General features: G+C 51.9%; 1 protein-coding gene across 5 annotated transcripts in view; it reads right to left on the bottom strand.

Annotated features, from left to right (window-relative positions):
- The window catches only part of GBF1 (golgi brefeldin A resistant guanine nucleotide exchange factor 1), a 167,694-nt gene extending 166,412 nt beyond the window's left edge, over positions 1 to 1,282 (bottom strand). For all 5 annotated transcript variants that reach the window (XM_048505228.1, XM_048505231.1, XM_048505230.1 and 2 more), the window contains exon 1: positions 1,106 to 1,282. In XM_048505228.1, the coding sequence (XP_048361185.1) occupies positions 1,106 to 1,152 (47 nt within the window). In that variant the 5' untranslated portion in view covers positions 1,153 to 1,282. The remainder of the gene's footprint in view (positions 1 to 1,105) is intronic.
- Positions 1,283 to 15,464: the final 14,182 nt, after the last annotated feature.

Raw genomic sequence — 15,464 nt, 5'->3', positions numbered from 1 at the left:
TTCCAGCGGATTTCATGTGGAAGAGCAGAGAAAAAAACCCTGGTTCACCAGAATAAAATCTGTCATTTGTGCAGAGGAGTGGAGAATCAAACCTAGTTCTCCAGATTGGAGTCCCCTGCTCCTAACCACTATACCGTGCAGGCAATGAACCAACGGTCTCATTCAATATAAGCATGTTTACCGTTGCCAGGAATGATTTTACACACACACTTCCCTTGTGCTGAAGAAACTCAAGCCCAGAAATGCTGTCCACGCCACGCCGTCAACATCTAGCCCATGAATACCAAGCTATTTAGGAGATCTGCAACAATGATTTGGTGGGGTGTGCTCTCTCAGTGAGAGTGGCCACCTGCTTGGAGGCAACATCAGGCAGGCAGGAAGCACTGACAATCCTGATCTGTGAGATTCCCCCCATCCAGAACTCTTCTAAGAACTCTTCCAATGTGCCAGCATCATCTCCCAGTTCATACAAGGCCCCTGCAGAGGCAGGAGGCCATTCAAGCCACTGCTCCTTGGCCTCATTTCCCTGCCTCCGAGCAAAAACAAAGGAGGTGGGAGCTTCTGGGAGCCCTGGTGCCACTCGCAGATGGTGGCAGATGCCCCAAGCAGGAGGGCAGACCTTCCCAGACGCCCATGAGCTCTTCAGGAAGTCCCCAGAGGGCTCTGCGAGGGGCCACGTGTGGCGGAGGTGCCCAAGAACCCACGCCAGGGTTTGCACTCGCGATGGGTCCAAGTCCCACCCCTCGCGCCGAGGCTCTGGAGCTCCGTCCGGCCTGTTGCCCGAGACCTGCTGCGGGGCTCGCTTTAGGGTTGTCCCGTCACCCGGGCCACGTGACGCTTCAGACGTGCGCAGACAGACCCGTGTCTGGATTTCTCAGCGACTAAAAAAGCAGCAGCCCTCGCGGCTGAACCCTGAGAGGGGAGGGGAGGGCGGGGGGGGGAGTGTTTGCGCTGTTTTGTTCCAGTCGCTGGGCGCCCCCGGGGGACCCCCCTCCCTGGCCCAAGAGCTCGGCCAGCCGGGCCCGCTCCCAGCCGCACTCGCCCCGCGGCGGCACTGGCCGGGGCCTTCTCCGGCCTGGGCGCTTCCCCCCTCTCGCTCTCTCACCCGTCCATCCTGGCGGCCGAGGGCAGCGCCCGCGATCCTCGGGGCATGTCGGGCAGCCTCACCGGCCGAGTCGCGGCTGCCCAGCCCTGAGGAGGGATCCGCGCCGGACGCGTCAACCGGCGACTGGCCGGTCACTGACGTGGAGACCAGGCGCACCCGAGTTCGCTAGTGGGGAAGCGGGAGGTGACAGCGCCGGCCGCCAACCGGGAACCCGCTCCGGAGTGACGGACGTTCACTCCACCAATCTCATCGCCCTCCGGATGGCGTCGCAGGCGGGCACTGGAAGCGGGCGTCCAAAAGGGGCGGGGACCGAAGGGCCAATGGATTTGGGAGTTAGGAGCCAGGCAGCACCGCTGGCCAATAGGAAAGCGCCTCCGGGAATTCGGCCGGCCACTGAGGAAGGGAGAGTCAAGCGTGGTTGAGCGGCACAGCAGGGTCCCCGGAGCATGGGGGGGGGGGGGGGGGGGTCGCAGTGAGACGCGGCCCTTCCGGCGTGTTTAATGCGATTTTAAAACGTAGCAGTCCTGCGCCAAAACAGGTCCACACGGGACCTTCCTTGGCTTCAGAGGTTGACTCCCCACCCACCATTAGATGTGCGCTCCTCACGGCAAATACCCCCGGGGTCCTGCAGCACTCCCCACTACACCAGCAGCGACAACGCAGTCACCCCGATTCTGCCGCTCCTCCCACCCCTCAGCGCGCGTCATTTCGGATCCTGGTCGGAAGAAGAAGAGTCTGGATTTATATCCCCCCTTTCTCTCCTGCAGGAGACTCAAAGGGGCTTACAATCTCATTGCCCTTCCCCCCTCATAATAAACGTCCTGTGAGTTAGGTGGGGCTGAGAGAGCTCTGAGAAGCTGTGACTAACCCCAGGTCACCCAGCTGGCGTGTGTGGGAGTGTACAGGCTAATCTGAATTCCCCAGATAAGCCTCCACAGCTCAGGCGGCAGAGCTGGGAATCAAACCCAGATCCTCCACATTAGATACACGAGCTCTTAACCTGCTACGCCACTGCTACACCTTTTTGAAACTATGCACCGAACATGGAGCAGGGGTCCCCTCCACTTTCACTGTTGAAGTGGGGAAAAACCCATGGACGGACGGTTGGCAACCCGGAATAATATTTGCGCCGTTCAAGCGCGCAGAGAAAGGGACGTGAAAGTGGTGGACATAATTCAATTTGTACACAATTCAGTTGCTTGGCGGACAACTTCCCCGGAGCACGAAGCACAACCAAGTTCCTATGGTCAGTCCACACCTCAAAATGAAGGGCCACGCCCTCCAGCCAGTGGCGCCAGGCAGTCAAAGCGCAATTGATCGCCCCCATCTCCTTGTTCCCAAACGTCCAGTGAGGCTCCACCCCAAAAAACTTGCGGGAGAGATAGGCACATGGATACAACTTCCCATCTCCCACCTTCTGTAGTAGGGCAGTGCCCATAGCCTTGTCTGAACCATCAACATGCACAATAAAGGGCTTCGAAGGGTCGCCATGGCATAGTATAGGTTCCGATGTTAAGACGCGCTTAAGCGCCTGGAAGGCTGCCCCACACTCCGGGAACCACGGCAGCGGAGCTGAAGGCTTGGTTGCCACTGGCCCCTTCTCTTTCGTGCGCAGCAAATCAGTGAGAGGGAGAGCCAGCCAGGCAAAGTTAGGGATAATGTCCCGATAGAAATTGGCAAAGCACAGGAACGACTGCAACTGACGCCTGGTGCGGGACTCCTGCCACTGCAACACATCCTGCACCTTACCCGGGTCCATCTCTAACCCCTGGCTGGAGATCAGGTAACCCAGAAAGTCCAGCCGCTCCTTATGAAAGTCACATTTGGAAAGTTTTACAAACAAGTCATTGTCGAGGAGCTGCTGTAGCATAGCCGGCAGTCTTAACGTGCTCCTCCTCCATCTGGGAGTAAATAAGGACATCATCCAAACACACCACCACCCCCTTGAACAGAAAATCCTGGAGAACCTCATTTATCAAACACATGAAAGTCCCAGGAGCCCCAGATAACCCAAATGGGAGGACGTGGTAGTCAAACTGGCCCATCCTCGTGTTGAAAGCTGTCAGGTGCTTGTACCACTTGGCGATCCGCACCCGATAGTAGGCTTCCCGCAAATCCAGCTTAGTGAAAACTTTGCCCGTCCCCAGACAACTCAGTAAGTCCTTGATCAGGGGCAACGGATATTTGTTGCACACGGACACTGCGTTCAGTCCCTGATAGTACACAGCTGACAGGAGCTGTCCTTCTTCCGCACAAACAGTATGGAAGCAGCAAAATCACTGGTAACCCTTTTAATGAAACCTCATTTCAAGTTTTTGTCCAAAAACTCCTGAAGCGCCTGGGCTTCCAACGGACTCATGGGGTAGAGACGGCTTTTCGGGAGCTTAGCACCAGGCAGTAGTTCGATCTTACAGTCAGTCTTACAGTGGGGCGGCAGCTTGTCATACTCCGTTTCCTCGAACACCCTCCGAAGGTCCTGGTAGGGTTGAGGGATGGCCAAGACGTCCAGCGTGCTCCCAGCCACCTCATGGGAGTCCCCCGCCTGCAGCGGCAGAGGACCAAACATATGGTCGCCACAAGGGGGGTCAACAAATCGCATAGAGTTGGAGGACCAGGAGACATCGGGGGTGTGGTCCCATAGCCAAGGAACTCCTAGCACCAGGGAATATTTGGCCACCTCGGTGACGATGAACCGCTGTTCTTCCCAGTGCCGCCTGCATTGGATAAGGACAGGTTCTGTCTGATGCGTGTAAAGGATTCAATGGTGTTGATGGTGAGGTAACCTTGAGTGCATTCCACAGCCCGGGCGATGGGCCAGATGCATCGGCGGAGACTTTATCTTTGCGCGGGAGATGAAGCCTCTGTTCCCATGGGAAGCAGGAAGGGGGGATGGGGTGACTGGTATTATAACCTGTGCTTCTGGCGGGAAGTGTCATTCCTGCTACCGCGCAGTACTTGGAGCTTCTTAAGATGTCTTAATAAATGGATTCTTTATCCAAAGCCTTTTATTTCAAGGCCTATGGAATTCCTTCCTACATTGTGGCAGGAATCCTTAATTCATCTATATTCCTGGTGCAGTGGACCTCTTGTCTTGCGATGGAGAGGTTGAATTTTACTGCGGAAGGTAAAAGCTGTAGCCCTGCAAAGAGGGTCTCAATCTTTCCTTCTGGATCTGGAGGAACCAGCAGGAGAACGGGCTCGCCAGGCTTGAAAATTTTCCCCGCCTTCCCGACAAAGCACGAAGGCCTTTTTTTTTAATCTGGAACGAGGGACGGACGACGCAATTCATCACCATGGGACTTCCATGAGTCGCTTGGGGCGCTTCGTCTATGGATCGAAAGCGCCTGTGGATCGGATCTCTACCCGCTTCCATGTGGATTAAGCAAACCTCCAGATGCAACCTGCCATGCGAGGAGACGGGCTTGACCAATTCTTCATGCGGCAACTCCAGTAGTCCATTGAACGATTCCTGACCTCAGATTTTGCGGATGCTCCCAAAGAACCACCGTGGCATTGTGCGCATCTGGGGCCCGGCCCAAAGGACACCGGAATTAAAACCCGAATTGGGAGGTATCCGTATCAGCTTCCCAATCGGACTCCCAATCTGGCCAGCTTAATCGCATCTGGAGGTGCATCGGGAGCACCGTGGCTGGCGGGCGGCTACGGTGTCTCCTCGACACCTCGCCTCCAGACGCACGAAGAGTCCGAAGAAAGCTTCTGCCTTCCCAGCCGACCGCCTCTCTCCCATCGAGGAGAAGAATTGGCGCGAGGAAGTGGGGACGACTGGCGTATGAGGCCTGGGCTTAAGCTTGGAACCGCGGAACGCCAGCTATGGAGAGTGAGTGAACGGCGCACAGCCGCGTCAAGCCGGCTAAAACCTGCAGAGGGGACCGGAACAGCAACGCAAAGCAGTCCAGCTCGCTGGAAAGTTGACCGTACTAAAGACGCTACTTCCAACGCATTAATATGCGCTCCAGAATCGCCTCAGGTTCCATGTGATGGAAGTGCCCCGGAACAGTCCAGTCTGCATCTGACGCATAACGGCAACGAAGCCGTTTGTAAGTTTGGCGCGCATCTAAGAAAAGTGAGCTCACTGAAGCCCTTAAACGGGATCTTACCTAACTACAAACGGAACGAAAAGCTTGCTTTGCATGACATCAGAATGGCGATGCATTGACTCGCTAAGGAGAGGGATCTGGCTGGCGCTTTGGAGAGGGAACTCCAAGGGAGGCAGCAGACTGGGAAGCTTCCTGGGTTGGAGTCTATGCTAATACTTCGATCATGCCGGTGCCAGGGGCCACGCATCTGGGTCCTAAGCCACTAAACGCCAGCGCTTCAGCTCCCCCCCGGACTCGCTGCCTCGCATAACAGCTGCCTGCCCAGCCCACTCAAACCCCGCGAACCACCTCCCCCCCCCAGCAGGCACTAAGAGCCGCCGAACGGGCCACCATCACCGGCGATCCTAAAGCCCGCTTTTGATGGGACCGCTCTAAACTTCCTACTTCATCTCTGGCAGTTCCAATGCCCACTTGGAAGCACTATGATGATCTATACCGGTCTGAACGCTTAAAAATATGCGGGACATCGGCTCAGTCCTGGATGGGGCAAGGCAGCCGACTGGTTCGTGACTGTTTTGGATTTTGCAGGATGAGGACTTCCCAAGGCAGTGCCTGCATTCCTCCAAGCTTTAAGAGCGCTTTCAGGGATCCAGGCGCCGTGAGAATGAAGCTATCCGGCATTCATCAAAACCATCCCGCAACCGTTCCACCTTTCTGCAGAATTTGTCCGTACTTCAGGCGGGCGTTGCCTCGACTTTCCCTCATGAGTGGGCCTGAACGATGAAATGCTAATACTTCTCAGATGCTTTGGATCAACAAACCACGGAACGGCAGTGTTTTTAATTCGGGTTCCTCAGACTACTATGGATTGATCCAGTTGGGGTCTCAAGTGGCGCCTCGGCTTGAATTAATCGCCATTAAGGAGGCCCACGCCTTTATCACTTAAACCAACTACTGTGTCCACCAAATCAAGCCCAGCCGGCCTCCTACCGAAAACCACCTTCTGAACGCCAGCCATTTAATTTCCGACCTGTGTGTGTGTCTTTTACTGCGGAGGGCTGTGGCCATCTAGCCAACCGTCCCAAGAAGCAAAACCAACCGGGCTTCCAGCCCACAAGAGACTCCGGCCTGCCAAAACCACCACGCGAGGGTCGGGGTCAGCCCCACTGGCTCGGGCTCCAAAGCGGGGTGACCGAAGGCGCATCTGAGGAGGGGAAGCAGCTGTTTGCCTTTCTTCAGCCCCCTATGGACATGGGCCCTACTCCTGACACGGTGAGTGAAGGCAGCGCCCCATTACTGTTCAAGCATTCCGCCAACCCTCGCTAAACACACTCGTGATTATTATAGCCTTCGCCCTTGTGGGATTCCCGGCCAAGTTCCCACTGCTTAATGCGTAATTCCCAGGTGGCAGAGGAGCTTGTAGGTCTGGGACCGCACCTCATGGCTAGCTCATACCATTCACCTCCAATGGACGGCAGTCTCCTCGAAACGGGGTATAAGGACCGCCCAGTTTAAACATCACAGCCGGGTTCCTCCGCTCACACCATTGGGGAGAAAATTAGTTTCACTTTGGCCAGTGGCCAAACACTCCATAGTTTTGGGCATGTCTTGGTTATTGTTACATGAACCAAAATTCATTTGGAAGAAAGTGATCCTAGAATTCACTGACCCTTCCCTGCGTGAACACATGAATTGGGAAGAAAACCCAACGCCTCCTGACACATCCCTCTCTGGCTTCCCTCAGTGATTGCTCCCATTCTATTGGCATCCCACCTGCAAATCAGGATTCTAGCCAGAGTTTTTCTAGGAGCAGGAATGCCATCAGCTTGCCACCCCACAGAGACACTGACTGTAAAATTGTCATACAACCAGGGGCTAACCACCCAAGGGTAGAATCTACCAAGCATGAGTCCTAATACGAGGAGAAGAAACCCAGGTTTTCCTTAGACAAGAACCTTGCTCAAGGGTTTCCCATCGGGCTGGCTACCAAACACACGCATCGCCAGTTCCGCTTTGTCGGTTGTCAAAAAGAAAGATGGGTCTTCTACGGCTTTGCACAGATATTCATCGAGGTCTCAATGCGTCTCCTGTGTTCAATAAATATCCTTTGCCTTTGATCAAAGACCTTTAGATGCACTCTCTCGCAGCGAGGACGATTTTTACTAAATTGGACTTGAGAGAAGCTTTACTACAGAGTCAGAATTCGCTGAAGGCTATGAACAACCTGACTCATGCGAATACAAAGTTTGGACAGTTTCCTGAATATTTAATAATGCCATTCGGGTTAAGTGGGGCCCCCCCGAGCTTTGTATGGCCCTTATCAACTAAGTTCTCCATGATTTTACTGTACAGTTGAGTTGTTGTATACTTAGGATGACGCTTTGCACTTTACATCACAAACCATAGAAGAGCATGAAATGTTGGTTCCAGAGGTATTGGAAACGCTTGCTTGTTGATAACTCTTCTTTGCCAAACTCTCCAAATGCTGTTTCCATCAGGACCTCCATTGACTATTTGTTACCGGATCTCAGCTCTCCTCGAGGGGCTTAAAAAATGGATCCTGGCTAAAAATTCGACGCAGTCCTCCAGTCGGCCTGCCCCCCACCAACCGCTAGAAGAACTCCAGTCAGCTTCTTGGTTTTGCTATATTCTATCGTGATCTTTATACCCCACTCCGCTGAACTGACTTCTCCTCTCACAGACCTCTTAACGCACTAAGCGGTAAGGGATCCACTGTCCGCCAAGCCCGGGCCCCTTCCTGTCTGAGGAATGTCAAACAGCCTTTCAACTGTTAAAATCTGCTTTTAAAAAAAAAAAAAACGACTGAATCTATCCTAAAGCACCCTGACCCAGATCTCCCGCTTGTCGCTCACGCGGATGCCTCTTCGACAAAGCACTCTAATTTGGGCAGCCCTGCTGCAGAAAAAAAATAAAGATGGTAGACTCATCCGTGCTTATTTGTCTAAAAGTTCCCTTCTGGTGTCAACTCAACTGGACTGTGGGTAGACAGCAGACTGCGCCACCAAAGTAGCACTTCCACTTACGCCACTGGTTTGCGGGGCTCAGCACCCCCTTTCAAGCTTCTGAATGGACTTACATAAAACCTGGTGCAGCTCTTTCACCTTGGCGATGTCCGCTAAAATAACCTGGGCAATGATTTCTTTTCGCTCTTTACAGTCCATTTTTTCCCAGGAAAACCAACAACTGGCTGGGACGCTACCTTCGCCGCTTCGTTCGAGGGGTGGAGCTGCCCACGTGACATTCCACGCATTGTCCTGTTCTCCCTCCCCAGTTAGGGTTGGTTGTCACCCGATCTCAAACGGGTCCGCCTTCCTCCACCTCCCCATTCCCAGTCTCGCCTCCTTTCTCTGGCGGAAACGGAGGAGGCGGGCTGCACTCGAGCTTCCAGCAGCCGGAAGGAGACTCCCACCGCGCTTTGGAGAGTCGTGGTTTCATGAAAGGAATGGCACGTGTCTCCCTCCGCCAGCAGGTTCTTGAGGCTTCTGCCACGATGCCTCGCCTCGGGCTGGACATTTTGGCTTTTGAAAACTCCTGCATTTAGCCCTCGCTTCTGCAGCCTTCTGGTGTGAGCTGTAATGCTAAAGACATTGAGGCATACATTAAAGGTTGCTCGGTTTGTGCAGAAGCCTACACTATTCCGGAAAAGCCCCATGGACTGTTGAAACCTTCCTCCCGTAGCCTCCTCACTTTGGGAGGTCATCTCAGGATCTTTATTACAGACTTCCACCGAAAGTCATGGCAACACAGTTTTTATGGGTGGTGGTGGACTTTATTCTCAAGCAAGTTTCTCTATTTTATTCTATGTGCGCCTCCATTCCTCCTCGCCCTGTTGCTAAGGCCTGCTTGCTTGTTCAATATGCTTCTACCGCCTCCATTCCGCCTCTGGCTAAGGGAGTCTCCTCACCGCTGCCCCCAATTCATCCTTCAAAGTTCTGGAAAGCGCTTTGGGGTTGTTGGGGTCACCGCCGTCGCTTCTACCACGCTCAAAGTGACGGCGTAGGATCGAGAGAACGAACAGAACCCTTAGGAGCAGTATTTACGCGTTATTACACCAAACTACCACCAAGACAATTGGTGCGAAGCTTATTCCGCTTAAGCGGAGTAATGCCTCTATAACAATGCGGTCTCATAGTATAACAAAGAAAACCCCTTGAAATTGTGTCTGGTCGCCTCCTTTCCCGCTGCTACAACTACCAATTCGCAGAGCTGCTTTGGGACCCCCCCAGAATTTTCAACAATGGATTTCATCCCTAGTCGAGGATGAAGTCGTCCAGACCGCATTTACAGCGTGCAAAGGACTCCTCAAAACTGCAAGCCGGATAAACACCGCCGGATTTCTTCTCTTAAGTGCAGCGGGCTCCTGCGTGCATTTATCTTACAAAAAAATCTCAGAGACGCAAGTATTACAGATATTCCAAACTTGGCAAGAGATTTAGGGACCTTTTCAGATTACTAAAGTGATTCACGATGTCATCGTCTCGGCCTTTAGATCCTGCCTAACTCTTAGTAAGTAACATCCATCCTAACTTCCATTCCAGCTCACTCAAGGAGGCTCCCGCCTGGATGTGCTCAGCACGCACTACCGAGAGATTCCCACCGACTATTATTGATGGCCACAAATACCATGAGATTGACGCTTATCCTGACTCCAGCTTTAATCGCAAACGCCTTGCAATATTTAGTTTCTGGGTGGGATATTCCTCTGGGTATAATCTCAATGGGTTTATTCCGAACATTGAAGCCCCCACCCTTATTAAGTTGCTTTCCACCGCATTTTCCAAGCATAAACCGGGGAAGGGGTCTTCTTTAGGGGAGGCAGAGTGTAAAGGATTCAATGGTGTTGATGGTGAGGTAACCTTGAGTGCATTCCACAGCCCATGTATACAATAGATGCACGGGCGGAGATCTTTATCTTTGGCGCTGGAGATGAAGCCTCTGTCTCTACAGCATGGGAAGCAGGAAGGGGGGGATGGGGGTGACTGGTATTATATAACCTGTGCTTCTGGCGGGAAGTGTCATTCCTGCCACTGCGTGTACTTGAGCTTTCTAAGATGTCTTAATAAATGGACTTTTACTCCCAAAGCCTTTTATTTCTGCGTCTATGGAATTCCTTACAGGTTCTGTCTGATGCGTGGCCGGTGTGCCCCCAATGTACCCCCGTCCATCTGCTCGAACAGGATGGGGCAGCATAGGGGGACTCGCTGCAGTGACTACAGTGGACCCAACTGGTCCACTAGGGACGGCTGCATTAGGCAGCAGATGCACCCCGAGTCAACAAGTGCCCGCATTTGCACACTAGTCCCACAAGTCTGAGTTGACACAGTCACAGAAAGAAGGAACAGGCTGTTGGTTACACTCACCCCAGTGGCGTTTCTGCCTAGGGACAGGGGGTACCCTATGTCCCCGGGCGCCCCCCATTTGGTCACATGGGGGGGCGCCACCATTTCAGGGTCGTTTGTGTGATTTTTAATTTTTTAGTGTTTTTTACGTTTTGGCCTCGTAGGCGCAAGAGCGTGACATAAAGTTAGCAATTAAATTTTCAGGGTACCATTCAGGAGATTGTTCTTGATGATAATACACCTTAAGTTTAGGATAAGCTTGTCTAGGGGAAGCAAAGTTAAACGGGACTTTCAAAAGAGGGTGCCCCCATCCTACCATTGTTTTCTAATGGGAGCTAACAGGAGATTGGGGCATACCCATTTGAGGGACCATATAACTTTGCTCCCCCTGAACCTAACTTCTCACCAAAACTTGGGTGGTATCATAAGAATAGTTACCAGATGATACCCTGAAATTCCTTTGGTGTCACTTCAGCCTTTAAAAAATACATCCCTTTAAGCAGGCACCCCAGTGAAAGTTGCTCCAAGACATTCCTTTTGTTTTGCAGTGACTTTGCTCCATTGTAGCCAATGGGGAATTTCTTGAGTGTGTAGGCAGGCTGCACATTTTTGAAGACAGAGGCACCAGACTTCTCAAGGTGGTCTTTCCAGGAGGTTCTCCTCCTGGTGCAATAGTGCTATCCAGGGCATACAGAGACCTTTGCTTCTGGGAAGGGTTCACATTCCTTATGGACCCCTCAAAAGGCTTATTTTGTTTCCATGCTCCAGATGGCTCTGTGGTAGAGGTTTCCAATGGGAGGCACTTCGTGGTTGTGGGTCTTGCTCTGGGTGGGGGCATTTCCTGCAGGGCTGCTGGTGTGAGATCTCCTGAAAGGAACCAACCAATTCTGTGCTAAAATGCTGTGGGCACCAAGTTGAAGGTGAACCTGATGCCCACAGCATTCAGCCATCCCAGGCAAATGATGCTGACATTTGTTTGGTAAATGTTTTGCTGGGGGTGGTTTGTGAGAGGTTTACATGGTTAATATCCACTTGCACTGGCTTGGAGTTTTTTCTCAGGCTAACAACCTACCTCATAGGGTTGTTGTGATTAGGAAATGAGGAAAAGAGTTGGTGGGGAGAGAGCCATGTATGTTCTGCTGGGAGTGGGAGGTGTTTTGTGAGCTGGTGCAAAAAATAATTGTTTGTTCATGGTGGGGGAGGGTGGCCGCCCATTCTGGGCAAAGGGGGGGCCAAACCTCAGGTTTTGTCCCCCCGGCTCCAGTGCTTTGGCTCTAGGTTCGCCCCTGACTCACCCTCAGTTCCGCACCCTTAGAAGGGACCTGGCATAGGGCGCGCTTCAGGCCAGGTTGCTGTTGTTTCCCGCCAACTCCTTGCTGGACTCGGGGCAACCTGCCTCTTCGGATGCCAAACTCGCCTTGCGCGGCTCTACTTGTAGTCCTGAACCCTTCTTGAATGGGGACTTTCTCTCTGGGCCCTTAGCCGTCCCGGCCTTCGCCGCACCGCTGGCAGGGACTACCGGGGCGTCAGGTTTCTTGCTAGGACACACGGCTGCTTTGTGCCCCTCTCCGCTGCAACTCAGACAAAGTCCCAGCCGTTGCCTCCGGGCGCCCAGCCTCCTTACCACCGCGAGCCGGAGAGGTGCCCCCCGACGGGAGATGGGGGACGAGGAGAAACTGGCAGGGAGTTGCCCCGCTGTTTCAGTAGCTGCACTGTGCGCAGACGGACCTCTGCCTCGCCCTCCCACATGTACCACCCCGCCAGGGAGGTCGGCTCCGTAGTCACCATGGCCCATTGTGCCACCTCTGGGTGAAGCCCCTCTCGGAAGAAGTGAATCTTCACCTGCTCCGGCCAATCCTGGACCACCCCGGCTAGCTGGCAGAATTCCGAGACGTACTCACTCACGGATCGGGACCCTTGCCTGATCTGCCGCAACCTGGCACAGCCCTTCTCCTCCTCGAACAGATCCTCAAACTGCCGCCGCAGTGCTAACATGAGGCGGGTGAAGGAAGGCAGCTCTGGGGCCCGGCCTTTGTAAAGTCCCACGTACCAGCCGGCCCCCGCCCCCGCCAGGAGGGCCCCCACCTCATGTACTTGCTCGATCTCGTCCTCGTAGTCACCACCGCACCTCTCCATATGCGCTTTGACTTGCACGAGGAAGTAGGGTAGTGTCTCCATCATCCTGTCAAAATGGGCCTTCAAGCGCCGCCGTCGTCACATAGGCTATGGTGGCTGTGGCCCAGGTGGCCCTGGCAGCCCAGGCAGCATGTCATTGGGGGGCGCGGGCACTGGTTGCTCCCCCCCAGAGGCGGTGGCGGCAGCAGTTGCAGCGGATCCTAGCGATCCAGCTCTGCCGCCTCGGCGCGGGCCAAGAGGAGTTCCATGTTGCGCCATAGGAAATGTATCTCCTGCTACATCTCGTCTCCCTCCCGTCACCAGGCCACCGTGCCTCTCTCAGGGGCCCACGCCCCTGCCTGGACCTGGACCCGCGACCACTCGCTTTGTGCACCGGGTCCGTGTAAATTTCCTGGTCCATGGGTTGCGTGAGCCAAGTGGACTCACGCTGACCAGCCGCCTTGGCCTCCCACACAGCTGCCGAGAGGGGGCCCAAGAGTAGTGCGATCCCATGCTCTCCTCACTGCTGGTTCTTCGCGCAGCACCCAAGTGAAGATTGTGTCGGTTGGGGACGGGAGCATCCATCTCATCTCCTAAGTCTGGGTCGCGTGGCATCTCATCCTTGTCTGGAACTTGTCCCATTCCCTCAACAGGTTTGCCAGCCGGGGACCCACCTGCAGCTCCATCCTTGCCGGCCATGGATCCGAGTGCGGGTCAATCTGTGAGATCCTGCTAAATGTCAGACCCTCGAACGTGGAAATAACAGAGACCGTAGGAAAGTCCAAAAGCAGTTTATTCCAGGTGACGCGAAGAGTAACAATGTATAGCAGGATCTGAGCTAGAGAGCTCAAATCCAGGACTTATAACTTTTAACCTCAAGCTACGCTACCCCACACCAAATGTCCATTACAGTTTCTACTACAAAGCTACAAAGGACCTGGGAACCTTTCACACCTCTTTGAAGATGGGCTGGCGCCAGGAGTTTGCTAACAGGAGATTGCTAGAATGGGAAGAGGGAAACAGGAAAACAATTGCAAATCACACACAGCAAGACATCAAGATACTGACAGGCATGGTCCTGACACTGTGTTGGAGTGCACAAGCTAATCTGGTTCCCCAGATAAGCCTCCACAGCTCTGATACAGTGTAAAACGGATTCAAAGCAGTGGTGGGATTCAAATAATTTAATAACTGGTTCCAGTGGTGGGATTCAAATAATTTAACAACTGGTTGTTTACAAGCACCATTTTAACCGGTTCTGCCAAAGTGGTGCAAACCTGCTGAATCCCACCACTGTGTAACAGACTTCCCTCTGTGATACACCTCTGAAGATGCCAGCCACAGATGCAGGTGAAACGTTAGGAACAAGATCCACCAGACCACAGCCACAAAGCCCAGAAAACACACCACAGCTAGTTGAATCTGGCCGTGAAAGCCTTCGACAACATCTTACTTTGTTTGAAGAAACATTGGAATCCCACTCTATTTTCCTTAGGAAATCCACTTTGCCTTATAAGTTCAAATACATTACCAAAAGTAGATGAAAGCATTTTTGGAATTTATATTCCTGGTGGCAGCTGCCATATAGGGAAGAATTAAGGGAACAAATATAAATTGGCACCTATATTTATAAAGGAGAAAAAGAGTGGACATTGCATTTGGTGGCCACAGGTGGAAGAGTTGCTGCAAGGTAGTTTCCCTTTTTCTACTTATTTTCTAATTATTCTTTCCTTTACTTATTCATCGTCACTTGAAATGTAGCAGTGTCGAGAGACAGGATTCTAGAATTTCTGCAAGATGGTTGCATGTTGAATTATAGTTTATCTTAAGCATTCTTTTTTATGTTCAGGGTGCCTTTCTGTATTGTATAAGAAACAGTATGGTATGATATGGTATATTTAATTTATATAACGCCTTCCCCCGAAAGGCACAGGACGGTGCTCAACAACATATCATCAATAAACATAACATCATAGAACAACCATCAATAAATGCATCAATGACATAGGGTCAATAAACATAACATCATGAATCATAACATAGCATCATAAATCATGATAACATTGTACAACAACCATCAATAAACACATCAATAAACATAGGGTCAATAAACATAGGATCATAATATCATGAACATAATATCATAAATATAGCAATATTATAATACCAACAAAAATCTATACATTACAGTAATAATATAATATATAAACATCATAAATACATTGTCGAAGGCTTTCACGGCCGGAATCACTGGGGTGCTGTGTGGTTTCCAGGCTGTATGGTCGTGTTCTAGCAGCATTCTCTCCTGACGTTTCGCCTGCATCTGTGGCTGGTATCTTCAGAGGAGATCCTGGGTTTTATTTGGATTTTCTTAGTATTAATTCCTAATTTTTTTGAGGCCCAGACCATGTCTATTCTTGAATGGGAGTGGTACCTATTAGAATAAAAGGTATACTATTTCCATATGTCACATAAATTCAACTCTTGCATCAACTGAAAAAATACTTTGGGAAGTTTCCCGTCTTTGCTCATTTTATCATCCAGACTCAGATTCTGTTTTTTCCTGCTTTTGGGGGGTGCTTTTTTATCTATAGTGGTATCTACAACCCTATTAAAATATCCTACCACAATCCAAGATTGTGTTTGAATCTCTGTTAGTTTCCCTTTCCATTTCTGATAGAAATCTGATTTCGTCTGGTTCGGGGCGTAGATACCAACTAACATTATGGGGGAGTTATCTAATGTTATTTCGATTCTTTGACTTTAAATACTTCTTTTGGGTACAAATTTTCTTGCACATACAGTGCCACCCCTCTTTTTTTCCCT

Source organism: Sphaerodactylus townsendi, linkage group LG08 (genome assembly GCF_021028975.2).
Source record: "Sphaerodactylus townsendi isolate TG3544 linkage group LG08, MPM_Stown_v2.3, whole genome shotgun sequence".
Lineage (NCBI taxonomy): Eukaryota > Metazoa > Chordata > Lepidosauria > Squamata > Sphaerodactylidae > Sphaerodactylus > Sphaerodactylus townsendi.
Note: the sequence above shows the minus strand (reverse complement) of the source record. Positions and strands in the feature narration are given on the sequence as shown.